This window comes from Lemur catta, chromosome 6, assembly GCF_020740605.2.
Source record: "Lemur catta isolate mLemCat1 chromosome 6, mLemCat1.pri, whole genome shotgun sequence".
Lineage (NCBI taxonomy): Eukaryota > Metazoa > Chordata > Mammalia > Primates > Lemuridae > Lemur > Lemur catta.
Window position 1 is genome coordinate 65,501,996 of NC_059133.1, and position 22,229 is coordinate 65,524,224.

Genomic DNA, 22,229 nt, shown 5'->3' on the forward strand with positions numbered 1-22,229 from the left:
GAAAAGACTCAAGGGTTACTTAGTCTAATTTCTAAATTATCATCCAATGCACATACCCTTTTACAATAGTTTTTACCCATCTAGGCATCAATCTACAGATCTTAGCGCTGTGAAGGAGGCTGGAATTTTTTTCACAATGAGTCAGAGGACACTTAGATAATTGTGAAGATATGAAAAGAAATATTTACTTCAATACAGAAATGTTTTTAACGTTATTTTCCTCCTTTCAAAATAAATATCTTCACTGATGAGAACAAAATATTATATATTCAGAAAGTACCAGAATTATAATACCCTTCTAAATTCACCCAACGAATCTCTAGTGTTCTTGATTGCACTAACAATTTCTTGACGAACACCACGCGGCTATTAAGTGGTACAGCCAGTTTGGAACTAGGTAAATGTTAAATAAATTGTTGCCAAATGCATAAATAAATGAATAAAAAATGAGTATAACTTCCCCTTGGAGAATTATCATAACAATTACAATGTTAAAATACTTGGGAAAATATGATTCATTGCCTAAAAATTATTTTTAGAAATAATTTTTCAGAGAAGCCTGCATTTTAACAAACGCAGTGAGTAAATAAAGAAAAGATCCATAGATCAAGAAAATTAGAAATTTGTTCATTATGTCTTTGTACATATCACATTGTCAACAGAAACGTGTATTTTTTACTTTCAGAGAAGTATGAGTAGAGTGTGTTTTATAATCTCTACCAGGTGATAGTGCATATGCAGTGAGTAACATTTCATTTACCCAAAGATGGTTGTATTTATATAGGCCTTGACTGTTAAATCCATCAGTCAGCATTCATCTCAGTTAACAGTGCAACTGTCACAGGACCCAGAATTATAACAGTCACTCCCAACAGGATATGATGTAAATATATCCATGTGACTGAGTTGAAGTTAAACTCTCCAAGTTATTTAAAGTTGAAACTATCCATACCATATTTACTTCCAAAATGTAGACAGACACCACACCATAGTCCTTGTCAATGACTGCATTGTTTTTGTCTTTGCATCCTCAGCTGTCCCAGGCTGCTTGGGTTAATATCTTGTTCTGCCCTATAGACATTTTGAACACTCCCTAAGCTTTTGTCTCCTTACTCTATAAACCAGAAATATTAACAAGACCAATGTCAGCGGGTCATAAGGACTAAGTGGTATAATCAACCCGTGGAAATACCAGACACATTGTTCGTGCTCTAGAAAGGTTTGTTCCTATTACTGTCCTCTCTCTGAAACAAATGTAATTAACCCACACTCACAGGCCCACACTGGAGTATGGGCTAATATATTAAATAAAAATGCACCAAAAAATTTAACAAACACATGGTCTTTTAGTTCCTCTAGAAGCTTCCATGTTAAAAGATATGACATTAACAGGAATATCCATTAAATGGAAAAGACAAGGAGATAACAAATCATATAAGAGGGAACTATTTTCTTCCCAAACAGAATTGCTTGGGACAAAAAAAAAGTTTGGTGATGGTAGTAGTGGTGGTGATAGTTATTGTTATTTAAAATGAGAAGCAAAATTTGGGTCTGAGATAATTAGAAGCACTCTAACAATAATAAATATAGTAATGATAAAGTGAAGGTCTTGCACAGAGCAAGAAAAAAACACAATGTATTAAGCCACCTGGGGAAGCATGGGCAAAAGAGAATAGATCAGCCCCTGGGTTTTTCTGTCATTATCTTTCTCCATATTTATGTGAAAACAAGTCAATACTGGAGATTAAAAAGGACCAGAAACAAGCATCTGGCTTGGTATGAAGAATCAGATTAAATTTTAGAGAGGTTTTGACCAAAACCAGGAAGTCAGATATTTAAAGTAAAAGGCTATGAGTTTGAAGCAAGTTAACCTGAGGGGGCTGCTAGCTGGCCCAGACCACCAAGGGGAGTAGCAAACTCAAGTTCAAGAACACAGTCAATAGGGACCAGAGAGATCCACTGTCCCACTGAATGGACAAGGCTTCAACAACAGGATTCCCGTCTCCCAACCCCTCATTAACAGAGAGACTGGGTTGGGGGATGAGAAGCAAGGAACTGCAAGTCCCAGGTGAGGGGCCCAGCCCACGTTGGTATCACATGAGAATAACAAGCAGATCTTCCAAGAGAAGATCGTTGTCCTGTGCCCCCTTTTCCTAGGTGAGAATATATGAAGCCTATGAAATTCCATCCTCTCAGATTGTTTTTCCGAACCTATAGTTGACAGTATTTGCTATTCGTGGCTCTGTTGTTTTTTTTTGGTTTTTTAATAACTAAGATTTGATAATTAAACTTCTTCAAGTACATATTTAGAGTTGCATGAAGTCTAGGAGAGAGACTAAAGGATTTAAAGCCAAATATCTCTGGATTGAGCTCTCGTCTTGGCCACGTACTGGGTGACATTCTGCAAGTTACATAATCTCACTGAGCCTCAGTTTTCTCATTTGACAAATGAGAAAATAATAGCTAACTTTCAGCCCTGGCATGAGGATAAGACATCATGTACCTGGCACTAAGCCTGGTGTATAGCAGGTGTTCAAGGATGAAAATTATTTTTATTATTATTGAAAAGCCCAGAGATACTCTCAGCCAGAACATATACTTTGAAGGGCTTATGAGGGTGCACACTGTGCCTCAAAATGTACCTATAAAAAACAGAGGATGTGCATTTGGAGCAGAAACAAAACCAGGCATTGGAATCTGGGAACATTTGCTTATCTAAGTCCATAAGTTGGGTGGGCAGGAAACAAACTAGAACCTTTTCCCTAGTGACATGCCCCCTAGTGTATTCTGTTCTGTCTCAGACACGGTGTTTTAATGGACCTGTGACCATCAAAATGATGTAAAGTCACCTGTAACATTATTTACAAATAAATCACTATACAAGGCATCCCCAAAGGTCCTCCCCCAAACAGATATCAACCCCCCAATTTTCTATTCCCCGCTCAAACTGAAATCTGAAAGACAAGATGTCTGTACAGATCACTGGCCCTGTGACTGTTTCTTACTTATCAGAGCTTGAGATTCTGATGAAACTGAGAAGGGGAATGGGAGCAGAGAAAGGGAGGGAGGATCCTATTGGGTAGACAGGGATGTGGAAAGAACATGGCTAAGTGTAACACTATGAAAACACAAGTACAGGATAGCACAGGAAATAAATTTTCACTGGTAGTAGACTTGGTTAATGGCAGTAGTAACAGGATTACTAGAATACACATGACAAAAAAGTGTTGGGGATGACCCTGGGAAGTAATGTTAAAATCTAAGACAAGAAAACAGTGCCAGTGATTTCTGGAGATCATAGCTATGAGGGTATCCAGAGTGGGTATGTTTCTCTTTACATAGAGACATGACTCATTTTGCTATACAGGGCCAGATAGAGAAGCTACATTATTTTTAAGTATTGAAGTATTAGCAAGTTATAAATTACAAAGAAAGAAAACTGAAATGCAGTGTTTTTAGTCCTAAACTCCCATATCAACCTATAATAAGAAGAAAGTATGCTTCTATCAAAAACAGTGCAACCAAGAAAAACCCCAGGTCCAAAGACCTTATGTAAAATCCTTGGAGCCAGAAGTATTTAGGAATTTATACTTTTTTATTTTCAAGAAAGTTAACAAGGATATATAATGTATGCTATAATACATTATACAAACCCTTACTAGGGTCAGGGCCAGCCCCCTGTACTCAAACTTGTTTACATTTCTGCAGCAAAATATATGCATATTCATATGAGTATGAGAAATAAAGATCTTAATAAACATCAAGTCAGTTCATACAAGATTTGCCACCAAGTTAAAAAAAAAAAACTTTGGGCATTCAGAGTTCTTTGGGTTTCAGAGTTATGAAAAAGAGTTTGTGGACCTGAATTTGATTTGCATTGTAAGTGTAAACAGTAGCTAGATTAAAGCTTTTTCTGTTACTTTTTACCACCCCTAGAGTATTTAAAGATTTCAAAAATCTAACTTTTAAAAATATAACTTGACATCAAACATTCTTTCCTTTATATTCAGTTTTTCCTTGGGAAATTACATCAATTGGTAGATTTTTTTTTGTTGTTCTATAAAACAAAATGATAAAAATCACAATGGAATGGTCACAATTATTCACACAATAAATATCTGTTCACAATGTGATGGACCACAGTCTTCTTTTGACTCTCCTGAACTCACATGTGAGGCCACTGATTATTCATCCTGCAGAGAAAATTGTCAACCACGTGTGACCCCCCCCTACCTGGCGTGCCCTCCGATGTTTTGATGCCCATCCTGCAGCAATACTGAGCAATCCCGTAGTCAGCAATCTTTGCAATGATGGCAGCGTTGGGGTACAGGGTAAAAAGCAGCACATTGTGGGGCTTCAAGTCCCTGTAGATAATCATGGCCGAGTGGAGGTATCTGCCAGAAAATGCACAGGGAATCTGATTAAAATGTGATTGCATTATAATAATTTTTGTCATAATTTCCTTGAATATGTATGTCCATTATGCCAATTGTCAAAAATTCTGTGATAATGTTGACCCTTAAAGTTAAGAGACATTGTAATAGGAAATCAAAACACTCAAGTCTGATATTACAAAGAGGTTATACTTTAAAAAAAAAAAAAATCAATCCGAACAAGTGAGTGATTTGAATTTTAAGAGAACACCATCTCAGGCAAAGTGCCAAATTTTGAACACTTTCTTTTTGTATACTTTAGAATTACTTAAAGGGAATTCTGAATTCCCCCAAAGGTCATATGAATAGTTTAACTATTTTCAAATGTAAATATGTTAAAAAAGAGGATTTTGTTGTAACTCCCATTTATTTAATAGTTTTGATTTTCTCAAAACCATGTACAAGTTTGTCTCAGCTTTTAAAATTTTCTCCATGCTATTTATCTTTGATATTTAGTTTTTCTGACTAAAATGTTTCCTAATATTTTGGAGAACGTTTTCTACATTTTCAATAACAAATCAAAATATAACTTTTTTTCTAGTTATTAATCTCTTCCTCTGTTTGAAGATACAACTTACTGTCAACCCAATTGCGTTATAAATTAAGGTTAAGAAAGAACACTTTGGACTGAGAGTTAGAATGAATAAAACATTGTCTTGGGAAAGATGATGTTGAATGACATTAAAGTCCTTCTTGTTAGAGATTGATTTATGCAACCATGAGCAATTAGAGTTGGACATTTCAGGCACAGAATAAGAACTAGCTAATATAAAAAACAACATAAAGTTTTAATTTCCACCAGGTCTTCTCCATTCTGGAAACATGGTCAGAAGCTTACCTTGTCCCAACTACTAACATTACTATTTACCACTTTTCCTTAGATATCTAAGAAATTCCATTCCCCCAACTCTGTCTTCCCTGACCCACGATGTCAAATTGACTATAGCCTTCCACGTGATGTCCCAGGTGTGTTATGATCTACCTTGAAAGAAGAATTTTTCACTAGAATTAATGGAGTTAAATTTAAATCCTTTGTTTATTTGTGGCTTTTGGTTTTAGTTCATATTATATCAATAAATATGTACTCCATTACCTAGTACCAATCAATGCTGCAGGGATTAGGGGCAGAGTGGCAGTAATACCCTGAACTTTTCAATGCATGATGGTCTAGAGAGTATGTATCAATTAATTACAAATGATTCGCTCTTCCAGGATGTAGTTAGGACATTTGACATTAGGCCTATTCATTTTGGTATACCTGTTTTTGGCTGAAGATAAATATATTAATGAAGTCGACTTGAACAATAAGTTATAGGCTTGGAAGAAAAATTTGCTAAGGGCTTACTGAAAGGTCATTAGCTACTCTTGCCCTGCTGAAGAGAAAGGCTGGGAGATTAAGAATAAGAAAGTAAAAGCCAAGTCACACATCATTGAACAGCACCCAAATCCTTCATATCCATGCCTCTTTTAGTATATTTATAGAACACAGACTCTTTCTGAATACTTTCCAAAGGCTACAAAAAAAGAATAGTTAAGCTTAATTTATAATGGCAGTGGGAAAGAGAATACTTAAGTTAGTTAAAATGTTCAATTATAGGATTTAATCTTAAAAAGTACAGTTTGAATAGCTTTAATAAAATAGCAAAATAGCTTTTGAAATAAAAAGTACAGATCTTGCCTTCTCAAAAATAATTCAGCCATAATTTATGCACTGTGTGACAATGACTATTGTCAAATATTTTATTAAAATAAACTGGTCTACATTCAGTTAAACAGTCATTCTTTAATCATGATTATCATAAGTGTTGCTAAGAAACCCCTTTCTTCATAATTTAAAGTAAACTTTGTCTCATCCTGAATAGACTTATTCTAAAAATAGAAGGCATTCATTCACTTAACAAATATGTCCCAGGCATTTGTGAAGTCCAGTCATTAAGAGATACAAAGTCATCAGTCTATCTAGGCTCTTAAGGGAGTCACAACTTATTGATAGAAGGAATATGCTTAAATAATACTCAAACAAGTGCTCAAACAAGGTTACAGAAATGTATAAGCACCATACTGGGGAAGCATGGGGCGGGGGAAAACACAGAGGTAAAGATGGCAAAGTCGACTCTCCCACTAGACTGTAAGTTTTCAACCTCAAGAGCAACAGAATCTCTACCTAACCCCTCTTCAGCACCTAATACGATGTCCTACACATGGTAGAGAGGCTAACTCTTTATGGAACAGCTGTGCTTTGCAGAAGAGATGGTGTTGAGCAAATGCTTGAGGAAAAGGAGTTCTCTAGGCAGATAAGTTTGTGGAAAGAGAAAAACAGCAAATGCAATGACAGAGAGACATGAATGTAACTGAAAAACTCAAGCCCTTCAGCATGGCTAGAACACAGCGTGGGCAGTGGAGATACCAGGGGGCTGGCGAGGAAGGCAAGAGGTAGACAAAAAGAATTCTGAAGCTACACCAAGGAATCTGGATGCACTTTGCAGATAATTGGGAACTACCAGGGAATTTCAAGCATCATTAGATTTTTATTTTAGAAGAAAAATTCTGATAATTCCCTGGACATACTGAACCAAGGCAGGAATAGTAGCAAATAAATAAATAAATGAATCGACTCAAATGATAATGTAAAATAGGGTCAAAGCCCTGATGGACAAATGGATACTTGCTTTTGGGGGAAGGGGTTTGTCTGGATGCGACTGCAAGGATCCTGGCCTGGCCAGTAGGGGATACAGGAGAAAGAAAAGAGTCATGGCAGGAGGAAGTGACAAGTAGAATAAAGTCAGTTTTGAAAAGATTGAAACACAGAAACTTATGGAAAAATGCAGGAGACTACATCTTCACAGGTATCATAGAATTATGATAAAGAGTTCAAAGGAGTGGACAGAATTAGAGACATATGCTATAGTTGAAGGCAAGATTGCAGAAGAGACAACATGTAACGTGAAAAAGTTCTTGTATGTCACTCTAAGCAGCTCTGGCATTTAAGGGATGCCAAAGGAGCTTGATTTTATTGTCTCGTTTTGCCTCTGTAGTTACAGCTCTATGCTGAAATATATTTGGGAAAATAAACCTTAATGCTGTGTTTTTAAAACATACTTAGTGCTGGTAGAAAATTGATAGCTACTGAAATCTACCCCCTTGTGGCACAAGACCTGAAAGGCTCTCCTGGCATTATGCTAAGAACAAATCAGGCAAATTATAGAAAACTATGCTGACAGTTCACTTACATCATCAGAAACTGCTGGATTTGTTATTTAAAGTAAGGTTTCACAGAACTAGAATACGTTATTTTAGAGATGAGGTTTTCCAGACAGCAATGAATTTAAAAATAGTAATTCTTCGTCTTACAAATGAACACTTTGGGGATTATGTTGAAGAATTAGGAAAAAACGAGGGCCTAGAGTGAGGTAAATTAAGGAAAATGACCAAGAAGGCTTTGAAATACAGGAGACTAAGCTGCGCTTTACTTTGATAAACTTAACACAAGGTTCCCCCTGGTGTTCAAAAGCAGAAATTTCAACCCAAATCCAAATCCCTGCATCCTGTTTGATTCAATAATCTGTATGGTTTTCAGTAGTTTCTGGGCCCTTTTAGGAAGGGAAATCTACTCATGTAATGCACTTATTATATTCCCCATGAATTATTAATAGTTATAACCCCCTGGTTTGGTTTTGTTTGCTTGTGAGGGGGTTTATTTGTCTTCCTTACTATGCATTCCATTTGCATTTCTGGACACTGCCCCAAAGATATATTCACAGCATTTCAGAAGAGAGGGAAGAAAAGGAAATTTGCATCTACTACATGAGTACTATGCACCAGGCATTGTTTTCCTTCCTTCCTTTCTCCCTCTCCCCTACTGCCAATACGTATTCTGCTCTGGATGCGGGAGACACAACGGCAAACAAGATGAAAAGTCCCTGCTCTCATGGCACCTAGATTCTGATAGCAAAGACAGACAATAAATAAAGTTTTCAAATGAAAACATGAAGAATACCAGGCAGTGATAAGTGCTATTGCTGCTAGGAAGACAAAGGGTCGTCAGAGACATTCTCTCTGAGGAGAGATCTGAATGAAATGAGAAGCAAGCCAAGAGCACATCTGGAAGCCAAACATCCCAGGAGAAGATGGTGCAGGTACAAAGCCTCTGGCATAAGCAAGAAACCCCAGAGAGGTGAGTGGCTGAGCACAGTGCCCAGGAAGTGAGGCAGGAGCGGGCTGATACCAGGAACGAGACCTGATCCAACTTCCACACTGGAAAAATCACTCATGCCGCTGTGGGAACAGGCTACATATCAAGGGACAAAGGTGAAAGCAGGGGACCAGTTAGGCAATGAGAGGTGACAGTGGCTCAGACTCACAGGGTAGTGTGAGAGACATTATGAGAAGTAGCTACATTAAGATCCATTTTATTGGCAGAGCTGGAAAGATTTACTGAAGGATGAGGTGAGCGATGGAGAGAAAGGAAGAAGTAAAGGATGACTCCAAGGTGAAACAATGGGGTGACAGGAGGTGGGGAGCAAGGGGGGAGGAGATGTCAGGGGTTTAATCTAGGATGTCTTCAATTATTACAAAAGTCATCACAACTTTATGCATTAAATATTCGTCATGGTTTACAAACTATTAAAAATGGGACTCAGGTTTAAAATAACAGTTACTAAGTGCGTGGAGCAGTGACTAATCCCAGTTCTATAGTCTCCAAAGATCTTGGCCTTTCCATTCTGCTGTGCTGTCTCTCCAAGGCTCTGTCTAGCATCTGGCTGCAGAGCTGGATGTGCCCCTGAGACACACAAGACAGCCATGCAGAACAACCCACTGCTAATCACTCCAGGCCCCTTCAGAAGGACAAACTAATCTTTCCTTATTAGAATTATCAACTGATTTACCTTGATACTTTGAAGCCTATCTTATATTTTTTTAGGCATAGCAGGGCAGTACAGGGTTCAGATCATGGGCTCTAGAGCAGGACTCCTGTGTTCAAACTCTATTACTACTAGTTATGAGCTTTTGCATCGCCTTCCCACTCTCATTTTATGAAATTACAAACTTTGATCATGGAAATGGTCATTTTCATCCAAATTGTTTGTAAAATGTTACTGGGGCACAATGTTCCTGGGAAGGGGAAGTACTATTCTCAGAGCCTGAGACTAAGTTTGGGGTCACAGCTGTCATGCACTGAATGGAAAACAATGTGACCTACTTACCTCAAGCCATCAGCCACGTGTAGTGCGATCCTGTGCTGTAGGGTTCTGGTGAGGCTGCCTTTGTCCTGCTGAAGCAGGCGATCCAAGGAGCCCTTGGAGGCCAACTCCATCACCAACATTCGAGGACGAATCCCAGCCGCCAGCAAAGATATCAAGCTGGGGTGGTGGAGGTGGCAAAGCACCACCAGTTCCTGCAAAAGTCCAAACTCGTGTAAGAGTAATAGAACACCGGCTCTTACTCAAGTATCTGCTTCTTTAAGTGCATCAACACTTTGAGCATGGTTTTCTCTGGATGACTGGACTACAGCAAATTTTCCATTTCTTCTTTGAGATATTTTTTTTTCCATATTTTCAGTAATAAACACCTTGGTTTTGAAACTACAGTTGACCCTTGAACAACACAGGTTTGAACTGTGCATGCCCACTTATACATGGACTTTCTTCCACCTCTGCAACCCCAAAGGCAGCAAGACCAGCCCCTCTTCTAGCTCCTCCTCAGCCTACTCAACATGAGGATAATTATGATGATCTGATGAACTACTTCCACTTAATGAATAGAAAATATATTTCTCTTCCTTCTGATTTTCTTAAAAAATATTTTTTTCTCTGCCTTATTCTTCTCTGTAAGAATATATTATATGATACATACACAAAATATGGGTTAATTGACTGTTTGTATTATCAATAAGGTCAACAGTAGGCTATTATTAGTTAAGTTTTGGAGAAGTCAAAAGTTATATGTGAATTTTCAACTTTGCAGGAGGTCAGTACCCCTAACCTTCAAGTTGTTCCAGGGTCAACTATATTGTTTGAATTAAAATTTTAAGCCCTATTTTTTCCTTTTGCTCTGCTTAGAACATTTAATGCAGGGACGGTACATGCACTGTGGTCATACTAACAGGCCACGTCAGTCTCATCTACTGAATTCTCATTAGCCATGGAGTCCTTCCCAGCCCACAATTCTGAGCAGCCACTACTAATCAACTGTAACTGGCACATGAGGTAAAACTGTCCATAATCTCTGGTTTAATTACTACAAAAGTTTACTGAGAATAATGCCTGATTCCATACAAATTTATGCCATCAGCCCCTCCTGAACACTCTCTGATGACTTCCCATTACTCTTACATTAAAATCCCATGGACTTCCATGCCCTCATAGCTTAACACGATCTGCTCCCAGCCCACCTCCCCAACCATCTCCTTTCTCCCTCCTCTTCATCACCACCCTTCAGCCACACCGGCATTCACCCAATCCCTAGCACATGCCCAGCTCCTTCCAGCCACAGGGTCTTTGCCTTTGCTGATACCTCAACCTAGAAATCCCTGCAGCCTTCACACGGCTGAAGGCTTCTTGCCTTTCAGATCTTAGCTCAAATACTACCACTTTCTCAGGGTGGCTCACTGTGGACCACCCTTACTAAATCAATCCCCAGCTGCAACAATATTTCTGCAATCCAAGAAGCCGGAAATACCACTGGAGCTTGAATAGAGGCCTCCACTTTGATACAATCCTCTCTGTGGACCACATTATGTGAGACTTTACAGTCTCTTTTATGACACGGTGTTTGAATTCCACATTCACTTTATTCTGTATATATTCCACTTTACTCTGCAACTGTAACTTAGTTGAAACTTATAGCTTATGTGATGTTAAACTGATTCATATTTTTAACTGTGATCACTGCAGAAGCTCTGCTTCCTAACAACGAGCTTCAAAGATGTGGAGTATCGGTGCCAACTGCATTTATGAGGAAACTGAAGTGTGGAGAATTCTGCAAGCTAAAAAAGAAAGGCTCAACACCCTGCGAGGGGATTTTCTGAGAACAAAGTTTCAGACTGCAACCATATTTGCTTAGAAAAGATTTTTTTTTTTTTTAAATGCCCATGTCTGATTATCTCATTTGGTAAAAACTGAGAACAAGTCAAGTTAGCTCTGTTTACTTTCACAGGCACAGATAGAGACCTAATCCTAATTTTCTGTCCTGGAAAACAAACTCACTACAAAGAGAAAGGAGCAAGAAGGAAACTATAATAGACCTTCCCCAGTTTATGACTACTGGTGGGATGACTGTCAACTATCATTTTCCTTTTTTTCTTCATTTTTTAGAGAAGCAGCACATTTTGCACCCTCTTCTTTTTCAAGTTCTTCCACTGTTCCCTTCGTTTGCCTAGCTGCTATACGTTAATCAGCCCTATACACATTTTTAATGTTGATTTCCATCAGGGCTCCTAAACACTCTCCATAAACTTTGAAACATATATTCAAAATTAATGACCAAGGTGCAGAAATCTACTTATATAACAAATTCCTATACAGTGAAAGACATTGTGCTCAGATTTGGTTTACAGACTTGCTTCTATCTACAAAATATTTAACTTGGTCCCAGAACTAGAGTGTGACTTTTGTTACTAATAATCAAATTCCTCAAGATATTTTGCACAGACATAAATTTTTTTCATTACTCAGAGTAACAAAAATATGACAACTATATATGTATTTTTAAGTTTACATAAGTTATTTAGATTCAGCCACTAAGAGTTTCTTTTAATAAATCAAGGGAAAAAAAGTGAGGATGAAGAGATTCAAAAAATACAGTTGAGTTCTTGTAGAAGGTGGCAAAATTAGCATTGGATTTTACTTCTCCTCTCACTCTGTCTGTGTCCTTCATTCCTATAGCCAGGGGGGAAACAAAAAAGAGAAGGAAAAATCCTCACCACTACCCAAAACAAGAGACAATACAATTGTTGGTTGTACATTCCCCTTTCTTTCCTTCTAAGAGTATCTTGATTTTTGCCAAGGTATCAAACCCTTACCCATGCAGCCCATGGACTTCAGGTGAGGGGGAGTTGACCCCAGTAGCAGCTTCAAGAGAAGGTGGGAGTATTGTAAGCAATGCCATCCTCATGGCCACAGTGACTGGCTCAGCAACACAGGCCTCAGCCATCAGCACAAAGCATTGCCCTGAACATAGTGCTAGATTAAACTTTATAAAAACAATGGAATTACAAAACTTAAGAAGAAGGTGGCAAGAGAAGAAGAAAGAAGAATCGTGATCATTTTTCCTTATCTCACATAGAAAGGGGTCAGTACCTGCTGTCCAGAGTTGGTGTACTAAAAATTAGAAGTTTTGTAAATTATTTCAAGTTAAAATCGTTACCATATTAGGAAAACTAATGTAACCAATTTTAAATTTTGGCAAGTGGACAGGGAGGTGAAGTAGGAGATAGAATAAGTATGCTACCTTTCCCCATCGTTTGTAGCAGGCAGTCAGTAGGTTTGTTTGTTTGTTTTAACATAAAACAAAGCTATTTATATTGATGCATTTTATGTAAAAAATCCAATAAAGAGAAATCAATATGTGGTTTGGAGATCTAGAGCGATTACATCAGTAAGCAGGTGTTGCCATTTAAAAGGCTGGAGATGCAATTTACTGAAGTGGATAAATCCAGAAAGGAGAGGTGTAGGTTTATCAATTAGAGTTTTTGATTTAAGATTTCTGTCCTCTAATCAAATTAGCAACGTGAGATCATTCTTTAAACTGTTCCTTTCACTCTGCACACATAGAAGTCATGCTCAAGAAAAAGAAAAATCATTATCTCAGAAAAATGAAGATAAATACTCTGAAGAAAACAGAACCAGAAGTCAGGAGCTTGCTTGGGCCTCAGGGCTGGATGCAGGCAGAAGCAGCTGGAAGTCTGACTGTGGTGGTGCACCAGGGACAAAAAAATAGGCCCCTGATGAGTTCCAAGAGTCTACATTTCTAACAATCTCCCAGGGACTGCCCAGCTGCTGGTTTGTGGGCCCCATTTTGAGTTGCAAGGTTCTAAAGTAAAATAGGGAATGTGAGTCTTACAAAAAATTTTCCATCATACTTAAGTACCACAATGACACGAATTCTCAAAATATTGTCTTTTCTTCATTTTTCAACAGGAGAAACAACACAAAACTTTCTACTCCATAAAGAAAGAACAAAGGGGGACTTCATCGTGAAATTCACGTAAACTTTTAAAGTAAATGCGGTCATTATTTTGCATTTTCACAATTGCATGCAAATAAAAGTCCCAGGAGATTAACAATATGTGATTGAATGTAGTAGTATTATTGGATTTCTTACTTGTCTTAACAGCCTAAGTGACGTATGTTTATTAAAAATCTTCACAGCCACTTCTTCTCCTTCATAGGCTGCTCGATAAACTGATCCAAAGCTGCCATCACCTTTTGAAAAGAAAGTACAAACCACTTAAGTTAATCTATCCAAGCAGAAGAAAAACTAAATTATATCCGTTGTAATTATATCTGTTGTATACATGAAGAGAAATCTGGCCCAATGGTTTCACTGATAAATCTCCTTTAACACTTCCTCTTCCTTCTACTCCATTAACTAAGATACACCTAAAGATTCTGTCCCTGACCCTCCTGTCTTCCCTCTACACATGCCCTACTCAATTACTTCATCCACTCCTGTGACTTCATCTATCCCTATATGTAGAGACTTTTCACTTATAGACACAGCTACCTCCTAAATGCTCTCCCATATTTCCCATTTTGTGCTGGAGATTTCCACGGTATGCTCATCCAAATCTCAACCACATTCCATCAAAGGCCACATTCATCATCTTTTCTCAAAACTAGTTTTTATTCCACCTTCCATATATCGGATAAAAACAAAACAAAACTCTTTTCCAGGTCATTCTGGCATTGAAACTAAAGAATTATCTTAAGTCTTGTCCCCATACTTAGCCCCACAGCTCACTGGCAGTCCACTTTGTGGCCTCCCTCATACCCACACCTCCCTTTCCACTTCCACCACCACCACACGCTTTTGGTGCCCTTAGTGGCTTCCACCTAGAGTGTGAGGGGCTCCTGAGTTCCCTACCTCCAGCTCATTCCCTCTCTCCTGCAAAATCAATTTCTCGATAATTCTACTTTGTGTCACTCTCCCGCTCAAAAACAAATTATTCCATATTGCCTACTAGATCAAACCCAAATTCAGCCCCATATTCAATTGAATTGCTTTCCTAGTTCTTTTCTTGCTCTGCTTCTCATTCTCTACGCTCAAGTCCAATAGTTTTCCTCCTAGTCCTGGCTGAACAGGAGGAGCTTTCTAAAGATACTAATGTCTGGGCTCAAAGACTCTGATCTAATTAGTCACAGGAGGTAGTGGTCATTAGGGTTTTTTTTTTTTTTCTTTTAATTCCCTTGATGATAGTTATGAGCAAGCAGGGTTGAGAACAACTGCTCTAGACCTAATTTCCTGAACATGCTTTGTACCTTCAGGCCTGCACATCCTTGCTATGTCATTCCTTGAAGAACTCTGCTACCCCTTCACCCCAATCTCTTGGTAGTTTACCAAGCCTACACAGTCCAGTACATTTCAAGAAATTGAGGACCGCCTTGGAAACTGACCACGCTCAGTCCCGTGGACTATTATTCCCCACTGGCATATAGTAAATCCTATTTGTACAATATTCATGGTTCTCATATAGCACCTTGAAATGTAGTCACTTGATGGGTATAAATGAATAAATACAGAAAAATCTACAAGGAAATAAGAATAACAGCTTGTTATTTCTAAGTGTTGATATTATGCATTATGGGAAGCTTCCACCTAATTGTGTATTTTTAAAATCTCTATAATGAGCATATAAAATCATATATTATTTTATGCCCAGAAGCAATGCATACTAAAATAAATAAATAATAACTCATTTGAGTACGCCTTGTATTTCTACCAGATCATAAACATGTTAAGAGTAATCTTCATTTTATCAGTCTTAATATCCTTTCATCCTATCCCTCTAGTATTCAACAAATATTTGACTTTTAAAATCATTTGTTAATATTGTTGGTATTGAGAGTGAGGGGAACTGAATGCTATAGGAACAGTTAAGTATTAGAATAAGAAATAGGATTGGATAAACAGGAGAGGAGAAAAAGAAGAAAAGCAAGTGGAGGAGGAAAGGAGAGAATGGATAGGAGAGACAGAAACTTTAATAATAGATTCATCTGTTCTGGTTTCCCTCAATCTGGACAGCTACTGATAATAACACAGGAAAATTTTAACGGAGCAGAGAGAAGCAGCACACTCTAGGGAGATATATCAAAATTTCAAGTGGGAGAGATTTCTAATTTTTAAAACCCTTTCCTACTTGAAAATCACTGCTACATTAATGTGGAATATGGACTGTCATATCATTCAGGTGACTACAAACTAAAATAAGGTTAAGAACTGCTACTGTATTATATATTTGTGACACCTAGGTGGGAAAGAAAATTGAAGGCAAGGAAACCTTCCTAACTCCATCAAATAACACCATTAAAGTACTTGTCTATTGTGGCTGTTCAAAAAATTAATCCATCAAAGAAGAGATATCCCCTGCAACTCACATGCATGAACAAAACTCGATACATTTATATTTAAAAATATACTCATAAAACAAGTCTATTCACATCTACTAAGGTGTGTTGTATTAGTCACTGCAAATAGTTGCCACTATCTGGGAAGGAAATAGTCAACAGAAAGCCTGAATTCACTCCTGCCCTACAAGAAAAGTGTGTGCTGGGGGCAGCTGGGTGGATGGCAGGGATGATCTGGGGACCTTCCCCCAGATCAACATAGCATAAAGATATCGGGAGTCTGTAACTGTAAAATGTTTTTAGAAAAATATACCTTATTTGTTTAGATCAATGGTACTCAACCCCACCCCCTACCTTTGACAATGTCTGAAGACAGTTTTGACTGTCATATCTGTTGGGAGACGGAGATACTACTGACATCTAGTGGGCAGAGGCCCAGGATGCTGCTAAACATCCTACAATGAACAGGACAGCCCCCAATGTCAAAGAATTACCCAATACAAAATGTAATAGCGCAAGGGTTGAGAAACCCTAGTATAGACTGCTTTCTGTAAATAAACTTGAAATTTATGAGTTTATGGGATATGGAGCTAGACAAGGAAGAGTAATCACATAAACATTTTTCTATCTGTATAATTAAGTATAAAACACAGATGCTTCAAAACAGCCTTTATGAATAGCATTTCTACATATACTATTTAAAACTTGTCCACTCATCTGAAACACATCTTTATACAGGAAAAAGAAACATTTTGGGGAGCTGTGTCGGACAGCTTGGGGTTCCTTCAGAGAAAGGATACACTATTTCTGTTGAATTCTTTGAATTATTATTGAAGTTTGGGGTTGGTTAAGATGTAGGATTCAACATTGACAATTTAGCATTTTTTGTTAATCCACCATTACTAATAAATTAACTTCCTGAGTTCCAAAGTATTTGAATTCATTCTAAACTTCCTAATCAATGTGAAAAAAAAGGATAAAGGGGTTTATTAAACTTTATATGTCATGTCCCAAATTTTAGATATTTTCTAATAATATTATATCCTGACCAATAGATTTTAAGCATTATCTCTATAGTAATTTAACTAAAATTAAATATATATACATCACAACAATAACAACAAATAGTACACAAAGTTAAGTCAGACGTGTCCTCAAATACTTTACATTAAATCAACCCAATGCTCTTCATTGACTTCCCAATGACTCCCAGGAATGTTTAGAACTTGAGTTCGTCACACCCTACAGTTAATAACAGTATATTATATACATGAAAATTACTAGGAGTAGATTTTAAATGTTCTCACCATTAAAAAGTATATGAGGTAAGGTACATGTTAAATAGCTTGATTTCTCCATTTCACAATGTATACATACATGAAAACATCACATTGTATACCATAACACACACAATTTTTATTTTTCAATTAAAAAATAATTTTTTTAAAAAAGGTAAGCAGTGAGCTGGATAGATCAGGGCTTCACAGGCATTTTAAGGACATTAGCTTTTATTGTGAGAGTGAAGAGAAGCCAAGCAAGTATTCTACAGAATGACATGGTGTGTGACATATCATATCTCGACTATTTCTTTTCAAAAGTACTTAAAATGTGTCAGTATTTCAACTTCTTAAGTTTATGGAGTATTTTTAAAAACATCTTTTAGATCTCAAAATCCACGTATAATGATAGAATAGGCCCAAGGAATAAAGATAGAAATGAGAATATTGGAACATGGTTATCATGTTTTTTTCAATAAACACCTAAACATGCTACATGAATTCAGTGATTTCCATCATACCCTGTTGAAAATTACTAATTGAATTCATGGTACCAAGAAATGTAAACAGTTCAGCAAACCAAAAAAAAAAAAAAAGGATTTGAGTAGGTTACCAATTTAACACATCTGTTTTTATACCTCCAAAGTTCTTTCTATGAATATTTTTATGAGAATTGAGCATTGTCATACTGAGTCATAAAACTGCTGCCATGACTACACAGAGGTGTGCCTCCTCTACTTGGCCTGTCCTTTTGCATCTGAAAACCTCCTTCACTTCACTCACCTGAAAACCTCTTTATCTGCCTCCTTCAACCCTGGCAATTAAAGCAAATGCAAGGACACAGTTCAATACTTCATAAATATTTGTCCTTCTATGACGGTCCCAACCTCATCTTGATCTCACTCTACATGTATGTGTGCAAAGCAAATTCCAGATCTGTAACATTGTATTACTTTAAATATATCATTCCAAATTAAAAACATTATAACAACTATATGAAGACACTAAAAGTCTATGATGATATATTAATAATTCAGATCTCTGAATACTTTCTAAATTATAAGCAGAAAATTGCATCCTAATTTTTATTCTCAAACTGACAAAAGTAGTTACCTAGGAGAAACTCTGGAGCTTGTTCAAATTCCAACTCATCATTATTCAACATAATATTTCTAGGCAGGTCGGCCAAAATCAAGTCAGGAGCAATCTGAGATATTGGAATGGTGAGTCGTGGTTGATCTGGATTTACTAGGAGGTCTCCTGAGAAGTAATAATAGTTTTTATTTTTAATAAAAATAATATTTAGGGATATACATAAATTTGTTTTTGACTTGCAAAATTAATCACATATTTTCTATAATTTCGAATCACTCCCTTTCTAACAAATCCTAGATTTCTCTAGAAAATCTGAAAAAATTTGAAAAGTTCACTTAATATTTATCTACTTGGAATTTTAAAAATTTATTTCTAGCTTCACTCATTAGAGAGCAGAATTCTGAACCTCTGTAAACTACCTGATATCTGACTAGGAAGTTATCCATTTTCTGTTTCTGCCACATTTGTGAAGCAGTTACTATATAGAAGAAATGTTAGTCAGTTATTTCTATGTATTATCTATTTTAATCCTCATAACTATTCTATAAGTGTGGTTAGAACTTATGTTTCACACATGAGGTTGTGTTGCTCACTGAGCCAGTATTAAACCCTCAAATCAACATTTTCTGAATCTAGAATGCAAGACTTTACTGGTAATAAATATTATTTTCCAAACTGTCACTATAATTTAATATACTATATTTTAACTCATTCCTTACAGATAATAATTTTTACATTTATTAAAAGTCACTTCACAAATATAGAAGGATTACTTAAAAGCATTTGTAAGTCGTATCAAAATATACCTTCTTCTGCTTTCTTCATCAAGTCATCAAGTAAGATTTTTTGATGCTCTTCACCATCATTAAAACTATATAAGGCCCATTTCTTCAAGAGAGTTTCTCCTTCACCACAAATATCAATCTCCAGCAACCCAGGAAACCATTCTTCCATGAGAGAGTCAATGTGGTCCACAACTTGGCCCAAAAGAATACAGCCTACAGAATCCACAAAAGAGCTCCTCAACATCTTGTCTAAATCTCATGCTGTTGCAAAGCTAGAAAAGGGAACTACAAAGTTTTTTAAAAGTTTAGCTTTCTTTAGTGGTAAAAGTCAAAGTTTTTTAAATAATTTCCTTACCTTTTCTACAAGAAGGAACTGTAATTTTTAAGAAACTCTCTGGGTGATTATCTAAGACTTCAGATCCTACCAGACAATAAGCTTCAGGAGACCAATTCAAGTAGATGCCTTGTCGCCAATACATTCTGTTTGGGCGAAGTGCTTGTTCTGAAAGAAGTTTAAATGAATCCAAATGTTTCCATTAATTATTAACTACTTTGTAAATTAAAGGGGGAAAAAACTACTTCACACACCACAAGTGGCAGTAATACAGATATAATTGTTTCAAAAGAAAGTATTGGGTTGTTAATAATATGAGCCCTCATCTGTATCTATTAAATATTGTATTAAATATTTTATCCTTAATTTTGCATTAAATAAATTAAATGGCCTGTAGGTTAAGATACATTTCAGGTTCGTTCTGTTAAGCAGTTTAATATACTTAACAGATGAAGAAAGAGAATCATAAATAAGTTCTCATAATTTTTAAAAACAAGTTGATGATCATGTTAAACCCAAAATTTTGAAATTTTTAATGCAATGTAACTGTACTTATACGTTGATTAATTCCAAGCAAGATAAGGTTTATTTCAGAAACCAGTAATACCTGTTCAAAGTTTTTAACCAAATCAAAACCACAATGAGATATCACTTAACTCCAGTGAGAATGGCCTTTATTAAAAAGTCCCAAAACAACACATGTTGGCGTGGATGCGGAGAGACAGGAACACTCATACACTGCTGGTGGGACTGCAAACTAGTGCAACCCCTGTGGAAAGCATTATGGAGATACCTTAAACAGATTCAAGTAGACCTACCATTCGATCCAGCAATCCCATTATTGGGCATCTACCCAAAGGAACAAAAGTCATTCTATGACAAAGACACCTGTACCTGAATGTTTATAGCAGCACGATTCACAATTGCAAAGATGTGGAAACAACCCAAATGCCCATCAATTCACGAATGGATTAGTAAATTGTGGTATATGTATACCATGGAGTATTACTCAGCTATAAGAAATAACGGTGATACGACATCTCTTTGGTTCTCCTGGAGAGAGTTGGAACCCACTATATTAAGTGAAGTATTCCAAGAATGGAAAAACAAGCATCACATGTACTCACCAGAAAATTGGTTTCCCTGATCATCACCTAAATGCATATTTGGGAATGATACCAATTGGATATCAGACTGAGATGGGGGGGTGGGGGGAGGGGATGGGTGTATGCCTACATGATGAGTGCATTGCACACCGTCTAGGGAATGGTCATGCTTGAAGGTGCTGACTTGGGGAGGTGGGGGGTGGGGGGAGGAGATGGAGGTATGACTACATGATGAGTGCCAGGCGCACTGTCTGGAGAATGGACACATTTGAGGCTCTGACTCAGGAGGATGGGCGGGACATGGACAATGTATATAACCTGAGCTTTTGTACCCCCATAATAAGCTGAAATTAAAAATAAATAAATAAATAAATAAATAAATAAACAAAAACAAAAGGTATTTTCCCTTTGGAGTACTAAGATGTCTCTTTATTTACTTTATTTTGTTTTTTGGTTTTTTGGTTTTTTTTTTTGAGACAGAATCTCACTTTGTTGCCCAGGCTAGAGTGAGTGCCATGGCGTCAGCCTAGCTCACAGCAACCTCAAACTCCTGGGCTTAAGCGATCCTCCTGCCTCAGCCTCCCGAGTAGCTGGGACTACAGGCGTGCGCCACTATGCCCGGCTAATTTTTTCTATATATAGTTTTAGTTGTCCAGATAATTTATTTCTATTTTTAGTAGAGACGGGGTCTCACTCTTGCTCAGGCTGGTCTTGAACTCCTGACCTCGAGCGATCCACCCGCCTCGGCCTCCCAGAGGGCTAGGATTACAGGTGTGAGCCACTGTGCCCGGCCCTCTTTATTTACTTTAGAAGGAAGAGCCACCAGTATAAACACCCATTTTTGTTCTTTTTTGTAAATCTCTCAGGGATTATGCAGCAGAATAGAGATCTTACAGTCCCCACAGTGAGTGGCCAGGACCTATTATACTTGCTAAGTGAAACCCCTGACTATACAGTGGTCGTTTCTTTTTGTGTTGTTCGCAGGTGCGTGTTATGTGTGTGTGTTTCTGTGTGTGTATGTGTGTGTTTAAATTACTGACTCGTAATAATCCCACCTTTTAAAACTATTGCTTCTAGTTTGCTGTGGCTTGGAAAGCAAAATATTGCTAGTTGTTGGAAATGTGTCTAAAATAAGAACAAATAGGCTTTGAATGAGGACCTCAGAAATTTTCTTCCTAACAAATTGCATGAGTTTTTATGTATTCGTGTGTCTTTATATTGCCCAGTCTGAGGTTTCATGAATTTATTTTCTTATTGTCAGCTGCCTTCCAAATAAGTAAACTCTGAGAAAATGGCATATTATCTTTAATAAGCTTTCTCTCCAATTTCTCTAAATATTGTCTTCATTAAACTTACCTCTTCCTGAAAGCATGTAAGATGAAATTTCAAGTAATCGATTGATTAATCTTGACCAAAATCCCATTGGAAAATAAGGCATTTCATACAGCCGAATGATAATCTCAGAGTTCTCACAGTGGGGAAGCTCTATCACAGGCCTGTGGTCAGACAAACTGAAAGGAAAAGGACACTATCATTATAGTGCATTAGAGTGCTTCAGAAAACACCCAATCTTGTTGACCAAAGGATTTTACTGCTTGAAATCAATAATTATTCCAAGCAATTACACTTTTTTTC

General features: G+C 37.1%; 1 protein-coding gene across 1 annotated transcript in view; it reads right to left on the reverse strand.

Annotated features, from left to right (window-relative positions):
• Positions 1 to 22,229, reverse strand: part of LRRK2 (leucine rich repeat kinase 2) — a 129,565-nt gene that overhangs the window by 21,569 nt on the left and 85,767 nt on the right. The window contains exons 35-41 of the mRNA XM_045554018.1: positions 21,951 to 22,105; positions 19,510 to 19,656; positions 19,176 to 19,367; positions 18,388 to 18,534; positions 13,755 to 13,855; positions 9,638 to 9,828; positions 4,234 to 4,394 (exon numbers count right to left, since the gene is read on the reverse strand). Coding sequence (XP_045409974.1) covers positions 4,234 to 4,394; positions 9,638 to 9,828; positions 13,755 to 13,855; positions 18,388 to 18,534; positions 19,176 to 19,367; positions 19,510 to 19,656; positions 21,951 to 22,105 — 1,094 coding nt within the window. The remainder of the gene's footprint in view (positions 1 to 4,233; positions 4,395 to 9,637; positions 9,829 to 13,754; positions 13,856 to 18,387; positions 18,535 to 19,175; positions 19,368 to 19,509; positions 19,657 to 21,950; positions 22,106 to 22,229) is intronic.